The 15,569-nt window shown below is 39.9% G+C and overlaps 1 protein-coding gene across 1 annotated transcript in view; it reads left to right on the forward strand.

The window, feature by feature from the left end:
- The window catches only part of pcx (pecanex), a 101,452-nt gene that overhangs the window by 7,645 nt on the left and 78,238 nt on the right, over positions 1-15,569 (forward strand). Inside the window, exons 3-5 of the mRNA XM_053794952.2 lie at positions 1,153-1,292; positions 5,446-5,574; positions 8,240-8,370. Of these exons, the coding sequence (XP_053650927.1) occupies positions 1,153-1,292; positions 5,446-5,574; positions 8,240-8,370 (400 nt within the window). The remainder of the gene's footprint in view (positions 1-1,152; positions 1,293-5,445; positions 5,575-8,239; positions 8,371-15,569) is intronic.

The raw sequence follows: 15,569 nt of genomic DNA on the forward strand, positions 1-15,569 counted from the left end.
TCTCTAGTATATCTTCCATTCAATTGATTGAGTATGAGAAACCCATTCAGTTATTGCAATTGTACCCTGTAAAGTGCACAAAATAAACACCAGATATTCCAGGTACTAAAACATTTTTTCTGTTCATTAATCAGGTGACCAGGCCTCTCCTATATCACACGTGCCTTCCATTTTGAATTCATCATCTCTCATAAAAATTGAAGATTTACCCTGTTTCATTCACAGTACAGTATATTAATAATGCCATATTTTTTTTTTTTTTCAACAAGTCGGTCGTCTCCCACCGAGGCAGGGTGACCCAAAAAAGAAAGAAAATCCCCAAAAAGAAAATACTTTCATCATCATTCAACACTTTCACCAAACTCACACATTATCACTGCTTTTGCAGAGGTGCTCAGAATATAACAGTTTAGAAGCATATACGTATAAAGATACACAACATATCCCTCCAAACTGCCAATATCCCAAACCACTCCTTTAAAGTGCAGGCATTGTACTTCCCATTTCCAGGACTCAAGTCCGACTATATGAAAATAACCGGTTTCCCTGAATCCCTTCACTAAATATTACCCTGCTCACACTCCAACAGATCGTCAGGTCCCAAGTATCATTCGTCTCCATTCACTCCTATCTAACACGCTCATGCACGCTTGCAGTAATATATTTTCATGTAGTAAATGACTAAAAATGAACTTTATTTGGTTTTTAAAATCCTGCAAAATAAATTGGTTTCTCTGTAGTAAGTTGGTAGTCTACTGGAATACAGAGGAAAATATTTTTTTCATATACAGTGCTACTGTATAAGTACATGCTTACTGGGTAACATTTCCTGTCTTCAAGTGAGTAATAAAACTAAATGTGTACAATTTCTGGTATTTTTAACATAAAATAATCATCATGCTTGATGAATCATCATAAGAAATAGGCATAGCAGAACCTAAATATTTACCAGGGTCACGTTAATAGAGGCAACCGGGATAACAAAAGTGGTTGCCAGTTTAAACTTCTCTGCAGAGTGTTTTCTCTGTGCCACTCTTATTTGACATCAGTTTTTCCAGTTCATCTGTTGGATATATTCATCTGCTTTCTTTATGTCCAGTGGATGGTTTTCTTAAAAACATTTTTTTTTTTTTATTTCTGATCAATTTGCAGTCAGTCTTTTGAGGCAATAGAGATGCAGGTAGTAAGCAGTAAGGGTGGTGAAAGTGAGACCCCGCCAGTGGGTTGTAGCTCTCGCAACTCCATCATGGAAGCTCCCGGGACACACACTACTCAGCCCCCAGCAACCATAGGTGAGGCTCACACACACTTGTCACTTTTCTACCATTAACCCTCTGTGGTAAATATCTTTATTTTGTCTTGAAGCTCTACACCTGATTTCATTGTTGACTTATGCTAGTTAGGCACACTATACATCAGACTTGTATAGTCATCACCTATGTAGTTAAACCTTGACACGTTGTGTGGACCCTCCTGGCCTTAGATTTTTCAAGGGTATGAAATGATTGTAGAAGATCCAAATAGTTGTGCTGAGGTCAAAAATATTGGCAGGTGGCAGATTGAAGGTACGAAAAATTTTGTGTACTAGTATGTTGGACAAATAATTGTCATGTGTGTTACACTAGCTGTGTGAGTAACCTACCGGCTGTAAGAACCACCACCACCACCATCTACCTCTACACTAATAATTTCAACCACAGTTTTCCTTTTGGGTACCATAATTTATATCCAGAGACGAAGCAAGGTAATGATATGAATGAAAGTAGAGAGGATAACCAATGAGAGACCATTGTGTAGCATGTTTCCAGAGACAGATGACTAGTTTGTTTACACTAGGCAGTGATGCTAGACCTTCCATCAAACCAAAACAGTGACCGTGTCCAAGGGGTGGAGGGCTGCTCCTTAACGTGCTGCTATTGGAAATAAAAAACTAAGTTTAACCCTTTCACTATCGAGACCCCTGCTCACAAACTTGCTCTCAGTGTCGAAGAATTTAAAAAAAAAAACGTTCTTGTGAAATGATACAGAATCATTTCCTGATGGTAATGACATGAAAAGTACGAAATTTTATGGAAAACTTAAAGAATTATGCTCTCGCAGAGTTAGCGGTCTCGGCGATATTTATGCATTGGTGATTTTGCCCACTTTGAGCCCAATATTTGGCTAATTCCATTGTTCCAGTCGACCAAACTTAGTTATTGCGCTAGAACTCTATTTGTTCTATCGACCGAGTACAAGAAACCGCCCATTGACTGATATCAACTACCCAATAAAGTGATCAGAAATTGGTAATTTGGCCAATTTCATACACAATTCAAGTAAGGTCAATTTAAAAATAGGGTCCAGAATTAACAATACAAACATTCCTAGCACTAAAATAACATTTCTTCAGTTCATTAGTCACGTCTCCAGGCCTCTCTTGTATTACACTTGCTTTCCATATTCAATTTTTATGCACACAAACAATAGAAGATTTACTGTTATGTAGACTACTGCATTATTGTAAAAATGGTACAAATAATATCAGTGCATTTGTGAAAGCATGTTAGACCCACCAGTTGATGTATATTGGATGCGTGACATGATTTGTTTATTCTTGAACATTGACAAAAATTGAACATTTGTGCTATTTTGAGCTCAATTTCAAGGTACTTTTAGTCCGTAGACCATTCAAAATCATTTTTATTTCTATAACACATCTTAGAATGCAACCATAAATACCATAGGAAAATACAGTGGACCCCCGGTATACGATATTAATCCGTTCCTGAGAGCTCATCGTATGCCAAAATTATTGGAAGGCGAATTAATTTTCCCCATAAGAAATAATGGAAATCAAATTAATCCGTGCAAGACACCCAAAAGCACTATGAAAAAAAGTTTTACCACATGAAATATTAAGTTTAATGCACACAAACTGAAGAAGACATGCACAGTTTGTAGTACTCTACTAACAATAGAATACATGACACTTACCTTTAATGAAGATCTGGTGATGATTGATGGGGTGGGAGGAGGGGAGAGTGTTGAAGTTGTTAATGTTTAGAAGGGGAATCCCCTTCCATTAGGACTTGAGGTAGCAAGTCCTTTTCTGGGGTTACTTCCCTTCTTTTAGTGCCACTAGGACCAGCTTGAGAGTCACTGGACCTCTGTCGCACAACAAATCTGTCCATAGAGCTCTGTACCTCCCGTTCCTTTAAGATTTGTCTAAAATGGGCCACAACATTGTCATTGTAATAGTCACCAGCATGGCTTGCAATAGCTGTGTTAGGGTGATTTTCATCCATAAAGGTTTGCAGTTCAACCCACTTTGCACACATTTCCTTAATTTTTGAAGTAGGCACAATGGATTCCACAACTGGCATAGGCTTATCAGGGTTAGCCCCAAACCCTTCAAAATCTTTCTTAATTTCCATACTAATTCTCACCCTTTTTACCACAGGGTTAGCACTAGAAGCTTTCTTGGGGTCCATGGTAACTTATTTTGCAGTTACAAGCACTAAAAACACTGGGATAAGGTGAAATGTACCGAATGTATGCATGGATGTGACTGCACTGGCTGGCTTGTAAACACTGGTGCTGAGGCCACACATGGGACGCGTCCTGGACAGATCACGTAAGACGAGTTTTTTATCGTGAGGCGAGGCAAAATTTTTGCGTTCAAATGCTTCGTATGGCGGATTTAACGTAACACGATGCGTTCGTAAGGCGGGGGTCCACTGTAATCCATTGTTTATTGTGCTTGTTTATTGAGCGTGACTGCTAAATAAGCCACCATGGGGCCAAAGAAAGTTCTGAGTGCCTGCTCTTTGATAAAGGAGGCGAGAAATTGTGGCCAGTGTGTCCAAGAGAAGGATTTTGAAGGGTTTGAGGCTGACCCTGACAATCCTACACCTGTTGTGGAATCTATTATGGCTTTGGGGAAGTACATGGGGTTAGATGTGAGTGGCCAGGATGTGGAAGAGTTGGTGGATGACCACAGGGAAGAACTAACCACTGAAGAACTGCAACACCTTTAGCTGGAACAGCAACAGATCACAGCTGAGAAAATTGCTTCAGAGGAGGAGGAGGAAGAGAGAGGGGAGAATGTGCCTTCTTCAGTGATTAAGGACATGTGTGCAAAGTGGAGTGAGTTGCAAAGTTTTGTGGAGAAATATCATCCTAATACAGCTGTTGCAAGCCCTGCCTGCAACATATTCAATGACAATGCCTTGTCCCATTTTAGGCAAATCTTAGATACACCAGAAACAGGCCTCTCTGGACAGATTTTTTTGTGCGACAGGAGTCCAGCGACACAAGCTGGTTCTGGCGCCAGTAAAAGACAAAGAAGGAAAGTAACCCCGGATAAGGACTTGATACCTGAAGTCCTCTCCTCCGTCTCCCCTCCTCGCCATCTTTCATACACCAACAAAAGTCTTAATGAAGGTAAACGTTATGTTAAATGTTCATTTATCAATTTCATTAGTCCTTCTTTCTTTCAACACACCGGCTGTATCCCACCGAGGCGGGGTGGCCCAAAAAGAAAAACGGAAGTTTCTCCTTTCAAATTTAGTAATATATACAGGAGAAGAGGTTACTAGCCCCTTGCTCCCAGCATTTTAATCGTCTCTTACAACATGCATGGCTTAAGGAGGAAGAATTCTGTTCCACTTCCCCATGGAGATATGAGGAAATAAACAAGAATAAGAACTAGAAAGAAAATAGAAGAAAACCCAGAGGGGTGTGTATATATGTGCTTGTACATGTATGTGTAGTGTGACCTAAGTGTAAGTAGAAGTAGCAAGACATACCTGAAATCTTGCATGTTCATGAGACAGAAAAAATGACACCAGCAATCCTACCATCATATAAAACAATTACAGGCTTTCGTTTTACACTCGCTTGGCAGGACAGTAGTACCTCCCTGGGCGGTTGCTGTCTACCAACCTACTACTTTATATTTATTTCTCATTGTTTTCTGTATGTAAAACTATAGTTATTCTCTATAAAATGTATTTTTTGCTAAAACTTTTGGGTGTCTGGAACGGATTAATTGGATTAACATTACAGTGGTACCTTGAGTTTTGAACAGCTCCCAACTCGAACAATTATGTAAGTGTATTTTTGTAAGTGCTTTTGTAAGTGTATTTTTTTGGGTCTGAAATGGATTAATCTAATTTACATTATTCCTTATGGAAACAATTCGTTCGGTATCGGCACTTGAACAGCCTTCTGGAACAAATTAAGTTCGTAACTTGAGGTACTACTGTATTTTTTATGGGAAACATTGATTCAGTTTTTGTCGAATTCGGTTTTTGTCAGACTTTCTGGAATGAATTGAAGAGGAAAACCGAGGTTCCACTGTAGCAGCTTTTGCAATTTTTTAGGAAATTCTTTTATAATGAAAAATTTGGGCATGTTGATAATTTTATTGAGCATTCCTTATCTCTAGTTATGCAATTTTAGACTTGAAGGCAGATGTCCACCACAAAGACAGCTCAGGGAGTGAAGAGGGAGCAAAATGTGAGGCTGCTGCTCTGCCATCCACATCCAAAGACACTCAGGACACCACTGGACGAGAGAAGAGGATAAGAGGTACCATACCTAGATTTTGCAGTCCTTTAATAAGCAGTAGAGATTATAGAATAAAAATATATAAGAGCTGCAAGTTTTAGCACTTGTCATAAAATACAGATTAATCAAAACTTTATGAATATAAGGGATTTCTTTTTTTTTTTTTTTGTACACCATTGAACTTGGTGTGCAATTCTAGATGATCAAGTAGAGTGCATATAGAAGAGGGAGGTGTTGTTGACATGGTCTACAAAGTTATTTTCTAATGGTAACAGATATGAAAATGTTGTTTTCTGTATATGGTAGCTGTTTTGCAGTTTTGTGGCTGTAATCTATGCAGCCTCAACATATGCACCTCAAGTAGCCCATAACATATTCAGTTGATACTCCAGTTCATTTTATGTATTGACCTATGTATCAGATGTGACTTCCAGTGCCATCATTTATTTTAGCACTGAGTGTTTTAATGTCAGCTGCTAGTACCTGGAAATCATTATTTCTCACAAACCCTCAAAAGAAGTCAAAAGGTGTTATATCTAGGGAGTATAAGGGCCATTTGATAGGGCCATCACTCTCTATTTCATCTGCCAGTGAACTTCATTTTATGATAATTATGCTATTGTATGCAGGAAGTGCCCTAACCATGTCTTTTACCATAATTTTATCATGTTTTGAAGTGGGATTAGGACTGTGAGGCTTCAGTGAATGAGACTTCTTGGGATCTTAATACTTGGGAATTCTTTGCTTTCCTAAGCCTTGGGCACGACCTACTTCCACAATGGATGAATGTGACACCACCTACGACTGCTGCCCCTCGCCTGCCTATGGTATATAAGCTACTTCTCTGCAGATCTGCTGTATTCTATTCAAAATTTATGGACTGACTACATCGTCTCAAGGTTGAGGGACTGATTACCTCATTCTCCTCCTGTTTTTCACGTTTCTCCTTTGTATGGACTGATGAAGCCACTGTGTGGCGAAACGTTTCCTCAATAAAGATTCCCAAGAGTTGCACATATATCTAATTTATCAACGTGTCGGTTCTCTGAACCATTCATCTACAATGTTAATGGATTGGATGATGAATTACAGGGTTAGTGGAATATGAAGGCATGGTCTAAAATATACAAATGACGTAACTAGAAGAGATGACAAAGATGCACACTGGAAAATTGTTAAGGACACACGAAATACAAGTTGGGTGAATCGTTACTGTAAGAGCAAACACTGAGAAAGGACAGAAGAAATAAAGAAAGTAGAGAAGAAATTAAGAAAATATGATAATGGATGTTAGGGTTGTGTAATTTATATACTGTACATAATGACTCAGGGTACAGGTTGGCCATCACTAATCTTGCAGTCATTAATCCGTTTCCATCAGTAATCTGGCACTAATTTTGGCTAGCATAATTTAAAATTTCCAGGGTCGCAACACCAACCTGCAGCTACTGTTTGGTGGCACTACTTGCTGCATAAGTCATTCCAGTTTCTTTTTCTCCATTTATTGTTATAACCTGCTCACTTTTAGCCCTAGCCAGGGTTCCAATGAATAAAAGAAATGCTTCTTGTGTAAAGCACACACACTATACATTGTCCATAAAAGATAAGGTGGCTCTGAAGCCACTGTCGGTCGCCATGAGCTTAGTTCACTCAGATAAGCTGTGACTGGTAAATTTTGGCCTACATATAAGAGAATAGGTCTGTGTGGTAAATGTGCACTATATAAAAAATCCTGCAGCATGCAGTGCACGAGAAAGAAAGGCGATTGTGCTTTTGGTGTAAAACAGCGACTTTGCAGTGTATTTTCATATGGTTTATGTGGTTGTAATCTTGTTTTCTTGGTCTCGTTTGATGGAATGGAAGCTATATTACAGAAATAGATATAATTTTGATTGGTTTCATGCCTTAAAATTGAGCTTAAAGTAGCGGAAATGTTTGATTTTTGCCGATGTTTAAGAGTAAACAAATGACATCACCGTCCAGTATGTGTCCAACTGGCTGGTCTAATACACAGTTACAAATGGGTTGACATTATTTACACAACTATTACAATAATACAGTAGTCTGCATAACAGTAAATCTTCTATTTTTTGTGTGAATAAAAATTCAAAATGGAAAGCAAGTGTAATATAAGAGGGGCCTGGAGATGTGACTAATGAACAGAGAAAATATTTTAGCACTAGTAATGTCTGCATTGTTTATTCTGGACCCTATTTTGAAAGTGGTACCTATTGAAATGTGTGTGAAATTGGCCAAATTTCTGATTTCTGACCACTTATTGGGTAGTTGAAATAAGTAAATGGGTGGTTTCTTATACTCAGTCAACAGATAGAAGGAATACTAGTGAAATAGCTATGAGTTTGGTACACTGGAACAATGGAATGGGCCAAAAATGATGCATAAAGTGAGTGAAATTGCTGATGTATAAATATCATCGTTGGGTTAAGTGTAGTCTACCCTAACCACTGTAATCCATCAAAATCACTAATCCGGCACCCTGCAGGTCCCAATGATGCCGGATTAATGATGGTCAACCTGTATCGTTAATACCTGGATGCTGCTGAGGAGCTCTTTGTCTAAGAACTTGGAACTACCCTCCCTTTCCTTGAAGTGACTCTGTCTTTCATTCCTCAAGGCTTCATGGATAATTATTAAAGTTATAATTGAAGTTAGTCACTGTTTTCAGAGGGTTGCAGTAGTATGGGGGCTGGACCTTCGAGCAGCAGCCGGGGGCTGTGTGTTTCAGAGGGCACGTTGGCCAGTGTCTCTGAGATAACCGAGTCTCTCAACCATCCCATTATTGCCAAACACTCTCAGGTTAGTTGCTACACAATGTGGCAATATATGCTTTTATGTCAAGGGTTTGGACTGTTATAACAAAATTTTTCCTGTCTTTTCTATTGTCTGTCATTTCTGAGATGATGCACCTAATGATTGAACTTTTTCTGTCTCTTATTGTACATTTATATTTATTCAATGTCTTATGTATTAGCTGTTTGTTAACCCTTTGACTGTTTCGGCCATATATATACGTCTTACAAGCCAGTGTTTCAGATGTATAGTATATACTCAATAATTCTAGCGGCTTCAAATTGAGCAGGAGAAAGCTGGTAGGCCCACATGTGCGAGAATGGGTCTGTGTTGTCAGTGTGCACTATAAAAAACATCCTGCAGCATGCAGTGCATAATGAGAAAAAAAAAACTCCGACCGTGTTTTTGGATTAAAACACCGACTTTGAGGTGTATTTTCCTATAGTATTTATGGTTATATTCTCGTTTTCTTGGTCTCATTTGATAGAATGGAAAACATTTTACAGAAATAGAGATGATTTTGATAAGTTTCATGATGAAAACAACCTTGAAATTGAGCTCAAAGTAGCGGAAATGTTCGATTTTTACCAATGTTCATGAGTAAGCAAATCACACCACACATCCAGTACACGTCAACTGGGAAGTCTAATATTCTTTCACTAGTGCGCTGATATTATATATACCATTTTTACAGTAATGCAATAGTCTTCATAACAGTAAATTTCTAATTTTTGTGTGAAGAAAAAATCAAAATAGAAAGCAAGAGTAATATAAGAGGGGCCTGGAGATGTGACTGATGAACAGAGGATATTTTATTTTAGTGCCAGGAATGTCTGCATTGTTTATTCTGGACCCTATTTTGAAATTGGCATCTTTTTTAATTTGTGTGAAATTGGCCAAATTGCCAATTTCTCGCCACTTTATTGGGTGGTTGAAATTGGTAAATGGGCAGTTTCTTGTACTCGCTACAAAAAAATGGAGTTCTAAAGAAATAACTATGCGTTTGGTCGACTGTAACAATGGAATTGGCCAAAAATAGGGCTCAAAGTCGGCGAAATCGCCGATGCGTATACAGTGGTCCCTCAATAATCGTCCGGCCTGAAAGTCGATCATTTCGGAAATAGTCTCGTTATTTCGTCCAAACATTGGCTCGCAAATGGTCTGTTAACTCCCTAATCGTCCTTCGTCTGGGACGGGTACTCACGCTCTGAGCCACCTGGGCCTGCCTTCCCAGCCAGTGTGCCATTGTTTACCAGTGAGCAACGATCCCCTCACATGCTCCTACGAAATATTTCATAATATTCCGTTGATTTTAGTGCTTGCAAGTGCTAAATAAGCTACCATGGCTCCAAAGAAAGCTTCTAGTGCCAGTCCTTTGGTAAAGAATGTGAGAAACACAATTTATGAAAAAGTTTGTAGAAAAATACAACTGTTGTGGTGGTGGTAGAGTGGAAGCAGTTGTGATAAGAACATAAGAAAGGAGGATCACTGCAGCAGGCCTGTTGGCCCATGCTCGGCAGGTCCTTTACAATTCATCCCACTAACAAAACATTTTCCCAACCCAATCCTCAGTACTACCCAAGATAGTGGTTGATGGTGGTAGAAGGTAGTAGTGATGGTGGTAACAGTTGTAATAGTCGTAGAAGGTCGTAGTGATGGTGGTAGAGGGTTCCTTCTTTAGTGATTCAGCGATTCTACCAACTTCTCCAATGATGTTGGAGTTATATAGGGCTACAGAAAACACCGCCGCCTCAGCTGCTGCTTCACCACCATTATGGACGGCTTGCACTCAGTGGCCCTTATGTACCCAACAACAACACAACACAACACCTCTCATGACATACATAATGACTTATTTTATTCATTCTAGAGTATATTCCATGTTTCTATGTTATTAATATTGTTTATTATGTCATATTAGTTGAATTGTGATAGATAAATAAGCCATAGAGTTGATATTAGTGTCATATTCTCCAACAATAAACTTGCCATCCCTCCCTCACACAAACAAATCTCCAATAAGAACATAAGAGAGGAGGAACACTGTAGTAGGCCTGCTGGCCCATACTAGGCAGGTCCTTTACAATCCTTCCCACTAAGAACATAACAATGGAAGAATACTGCAGGTCTATTGGCCCATACAAGGCAGGTCCTTATCAAAATGACCTCTACCCAAAGCTACCCAAGAATTTACTCCCGTACCCAATGACACAAATCAAACTCAGCTCCTCCAACTCCAAAGCTACCCAAGGTCATAGCCTCGATCACCCTACTGGTAAGTGTGATGTTAAATAAGAACCTAAGAAAGTAGGAACACTGCAACAGGCCTGCTGGCCCATACTAGGCTGGTCCTTCACAAATCCAACCCACTAACAACAAATGCTACCCAAGCAATAAGCTCAGGTGCAAGTCCGACTCAAATCCAACCCCTCTCACTCAGTGGTGACCTGTACTTAACTCTGTGAAGAAGTGTCTTGTGTGCTCCCTGTGGACTGAACCAAGATGCCCTCCATCGAGTAACTTTACCAGCAGCTTAAGGAAGAATTGAGGGTAGCGAAGATGGAGATACGGAGATTGACCGAGGAAAACAAGAGGATTCGAAGTAGTCCTCCTGTTTCGAGTCCTCAGGTCAAGAAGGGATCGTGGTCAGTGGCTGTACAGCAGGGGACGAAGTTGATGATCAAGAAGACGAATGGAAAGCCAGAAACGATGAAGAAAGAGACTGCTGTGGAAACTCTTGTGGAAACCTCCAAAGCATTCTCGGTGCTACCCGACGAATGTGAGTCAACTACTGGGATCGTCACGACGAATGAAACAAGGAAGGTAAGAATGTTGTTGTAGGGGATAGCCAGGTTAGATACATGGATAGGGCATTCTGCTTGAAGGACAGGAGTATGAGACAGAGGGTTTGCTTTCCTGGGGCTGGGATGGAGGACATTGTTAGCCAGCTTGACAACATCATGAACGGTAATGGGATCAATCCTATTATTTGCCTTAGTGCTGGAGGCAATGATGTAGGCAAGCGTAGAAGTGAGGATTTAGTTAGAAAGTTCAGGACGGCTATAGACATAATTAGGAAGAAGGGGGGGTGCCCTGTTATATGTGGCATTTTGCCAAAAAGAGGTGTTGGTAATGAATGGTTGTCCAGAGCAATTGGTATTAATTGTTGGCTGGATAAACACTGTAAGGATAATGCAGTACCATTCATTGACAACTGGGACAACTTCTATGGCCGAAATGACATGTATGCCAGGGATGGGGTTCACTTATCCAGGGCAGGTGTGGGTTTTCTTGCTAGCTCAGTTGAGGGGGTTGTTAGAACTTTAAACTAGGATTAGTTAGAGGTATGGATTTAGAAATGATAAATAATGAGTATGGATATATTGACTTATGCTCTGATATTAAGAATCTTAATAGTAACTCTTCTGGAGTAACTCTGGGTAATGATAATTTCAGAAATTGTGTAAAAACAAAGATCAATAGGAAAAATGTGCAGAAGAAAAAACATATGATGGTATTTTATGCTAACAGTCGAAGTGCAAGAAATAAAATTAATGAACTACGTTTGGTGGCATGTGCTGGGAACTTTGATATCATTGCATTAACTGAAACATGGTATGATTTAAAGAGTCGGGATATGACTGCTGAGTGTAATATTCAGGGATTTAAGTTGTTCAATGTGGATAGATGTAATGGGAAGGGGAGAGGAGTTGCATTATATGTTCGAGAAAATATTAATTGTTGCATAAAAACAGGTATAAAAATAGATGGAACAGTAACAGAATCTGTTTGGGTAGAGTTTGTAGAGGGTCAAGAAAAACTAATTCTAGGTGTAATATACCGACCTCCTGGCTTGGATCACGATAGAGGGAGACTTCTTTGGGACGAAATTGTTAGGGCTTCTAGACACAATAACATAGTCATAGTAGGGGACTTAAATTTTAGTCAAATTGACTGGAATTCTTTGACAGGTAATCTAGAGTCCAGTGACTTTGTGGAAACAGTTCAGGACTGTTTTCTGAAGCAGTGCATAACAGAGCCTACCAGGGGTAATAATTTGCTAGACCTAGTCTTGTCAAATAAGGAAACACTCGTAAATAATCTGGAGATCACTGAAGAGCTTGGCGCAAGTGATCACAAATCCATCACTTTTAGCATTAACTGGGAATGCAAGAATAATGATAATACAGTAAAAATCCCTGATTTTCGTTCTGTCGATTATAATGGACTTAGGGAACACCTGTCTAATCTTGATTGGGGTTATCTAGCTAATGATTTTATTGACAATGATCATACTTATGATTATGAAGGGATCTGCTTTTATGATTGTTTTCTTAATAATGTACACCGTGCCCAGAGTATATACATTCCCCAGAGAGAAATTAGGTCTAATAATAACAATCCCAAATGGGTTAACAGTGAGGCTAAAGCATCTATTAGGGGAGAAAAGGGGAATTTATAGGCGCATCAGAAGAGGAGAGGTTAACCTTATTGACCAATATGTTCAGCTTAAAAGAGAAGTAAAAAAGGGGATTAGAAAGGTTAAACGTGACTATGAAATTAGAGTTGCTAATGAATCAAAGACTAATCCAAAGGGGTTCTTTCAAGTGTATAGGACGAAGGTTAAGGAAAAAGTAGGACCTCTGAAAATTGGGAATGGACAGCTGACGGATAATGAACTGGTAATGTGTTCCTTATTTAATGACTATTTTTTGTCAGTTTTTACACAGGAAGATGTAAATGAGATTCCAGTAATTAACAGTTATTTAGTTCCCGATGAATCTAAATTAACTAATATTACTGCCACGAGGGACAAGGTTATTAAACAGATAGACAAACTGAAGCAAAATAAGTCCCCGGGACCTGATGAGCTGTTTTCCAGGGTACTTAAGGAATGCAAGATGGAGCTTAGTCAGCCATTAACGAGTGTGTTTAATGCGTCCATCTTTACTGGTGTTGTGCCAGAGTTGTGGAAGATGGCTAATTATTATTTTTTTATTATCACACTGGCCGATTCCCACCAAGGCAAGGTGGCCCGAAAAAGAAAAACTTTCACCATCATTCAATCCATCACTGTCTTGCCAGAAGGGTGCTTTACACTACAGTTTTTAAACTGCAACATTAACACCCCTCCTTCAGAGTGCAGGCACTGTACTTCCCATCTCCAGGACTCAAGTCCGGCCTGCCGGTTTCCCTGAATCCCTTCATAAATGTTACTTTGCTCACACTCCAACAGCACGTCAAGTATTAAAAACCATTTGTCTCCATTCACTCCTATCAAACACGCTCACGCATGCCTGCTGGAAGTCCAAGCCCCTCGCACACAAAACCTCCTTTATCCCCTCCCTCCAACCTTTCCTAGGCCGACCCCTACCCCGCCTTCCTTCCACTACAGACTGATACACTCTTGAAGTCATTCTGTTTCGCTCCATTCTCTCTACATGTCCGAACCACCTCAACAACCCTTCCTCAGCCCTCTGGACAACAGTTTTGGTAATCCCGCACCTCCTCCTAACTTCCAAACTACGAATTCTCTGCATTATATTCACACCACACATTGCCCTCAGACATGACATCTCCACTGCCTCCAGCCTTCTCCTCGCTGCAACATTCATCACCCACGCTTCACACCCATATAAGAGCGTTGGTAAAACTATACTTTCATACATTCCCCTCTTCGCCTCCAAGGACAAAGTTCTTTGTCTCCACAGACTCCTAAGTGCACCACTCACTCTTTTTCCCTCATCAATTCTATGATTCACCTCATTTTTCATAGACCCATCCGCTGACACGTCCACTCCCAAATATCTGAATACGTTCACCTCCTCCATACTCTCTCCCTCCAATCTGATATCCAATCTTTCATCACCTAATCTTTTTGTTATCCTCATAACCTTACTCTTTCCTGTATTCACCTTTAATTTTCTTCTTTTGCACACCCTACCAAATTCATCCACCAATCTCTGCAACTTCTCTTCAGAATCTCCCAAGAGCACAGTGTCATCAGCAAAGAGCAGCTGTGACAACTCCCACTTTGTGTGTGATTCTTTATCTTTTAACTCCACGCCTCTTGCCAAGACCCTCACATTTACTTCTCTTACAACCCCATCTATAAATATATTAAACAACCACGGTGACATCACACATCCTTGTCTAAGGCCTACTTTTACTGGGAAAAAATTTCCCTCTTTCCTACATACTCTAACTTGAGCCTCATTATCCTCGTAAAATCTCTTCACTGCTTTCAGTAACCTACCTCCTACACCATACACTTGCAACATCTGCCACATTGCCCCCCTATCCACCCTGTCATACTCCTTTTCCAAATCCATAAATGCCACAAAGACCTCTTTAGCCTTATCCAAATACTGTTCACTTACATGTTTCACTGTAAACACCTGGTCCACACACCCCCTACCTTTCCTAAAGCCTCCTTGTTCATCTGCTATCCTATTCTCCGTCTTACTCTTAATTCTTTCAATTATAACTCTACCATACACTTTACCAGGTATACTCAACAGACTTCTTCTTTCTTTCTTTCAACACACCAGCCGTATCCCACCGAGGCGGGGTGGCCCAAAAGGAAAAACAAAAGTTTCTCCTTTCACATTTAGTAATATATACAGGAGAAGGGGTTACTAGCCCCTTGCTCCTGGCATTTTAGTCGCCTCTTACAACACGCATAGCTTACGGAGGAAGAATTCTGTTCCACTTCCCCATGGAGATAAGAGGAAATAAACAAGAACAAGAGCTAGTAAGAAAATAGAAGAAAACCCAGAGGGGTGTGTATACATATGCTTGTACATGTATGTGTAGTGTGACCTAAGTGTAAGTAGAAGTAGCAAGACGTACCTGAAATCTTGCATGTTCATGAGACAGAAAAAAGGACACCAGCAATCCTACCATCATGTAAAACAATTACAGGCTTTCGTTTTACACTCACTTGGCAGGACGGTAGTACCTCCCTGGGCGGTTGCTGTCTACCAACCTACTACCTATAACTCAACAGACTTATCCCCCTATAATTTTTGCACTCTCTTTTATCCCCTTTGCCTTTATACAAAGGAACTATGCATGCTCTCTGCCAATCTCTAGGTACCTTACCCTCTTCCATACATTTATTAAATAATTGCACCAACCACTCCAAAACTATATCCCCACTTGCTTTTAACATTTCTATCTTTATCCCATCAATCCTGGCTGCC

This window comes from Cherax quadricarinatus, chromosome 72, assembly GCF_038502225.1.
Source record: "Cherax quadricarinatus isolate ZL_2023a chromosome 72, ASM3850222v1, whole genome shotgun sequence".
Taxonomy (NCBI): Eukaryota; Metazoa; Arthropoda; class Malacostraca; order Decapoda; family Parastacidae; genus Cherax; species Cherax quadricarinatus.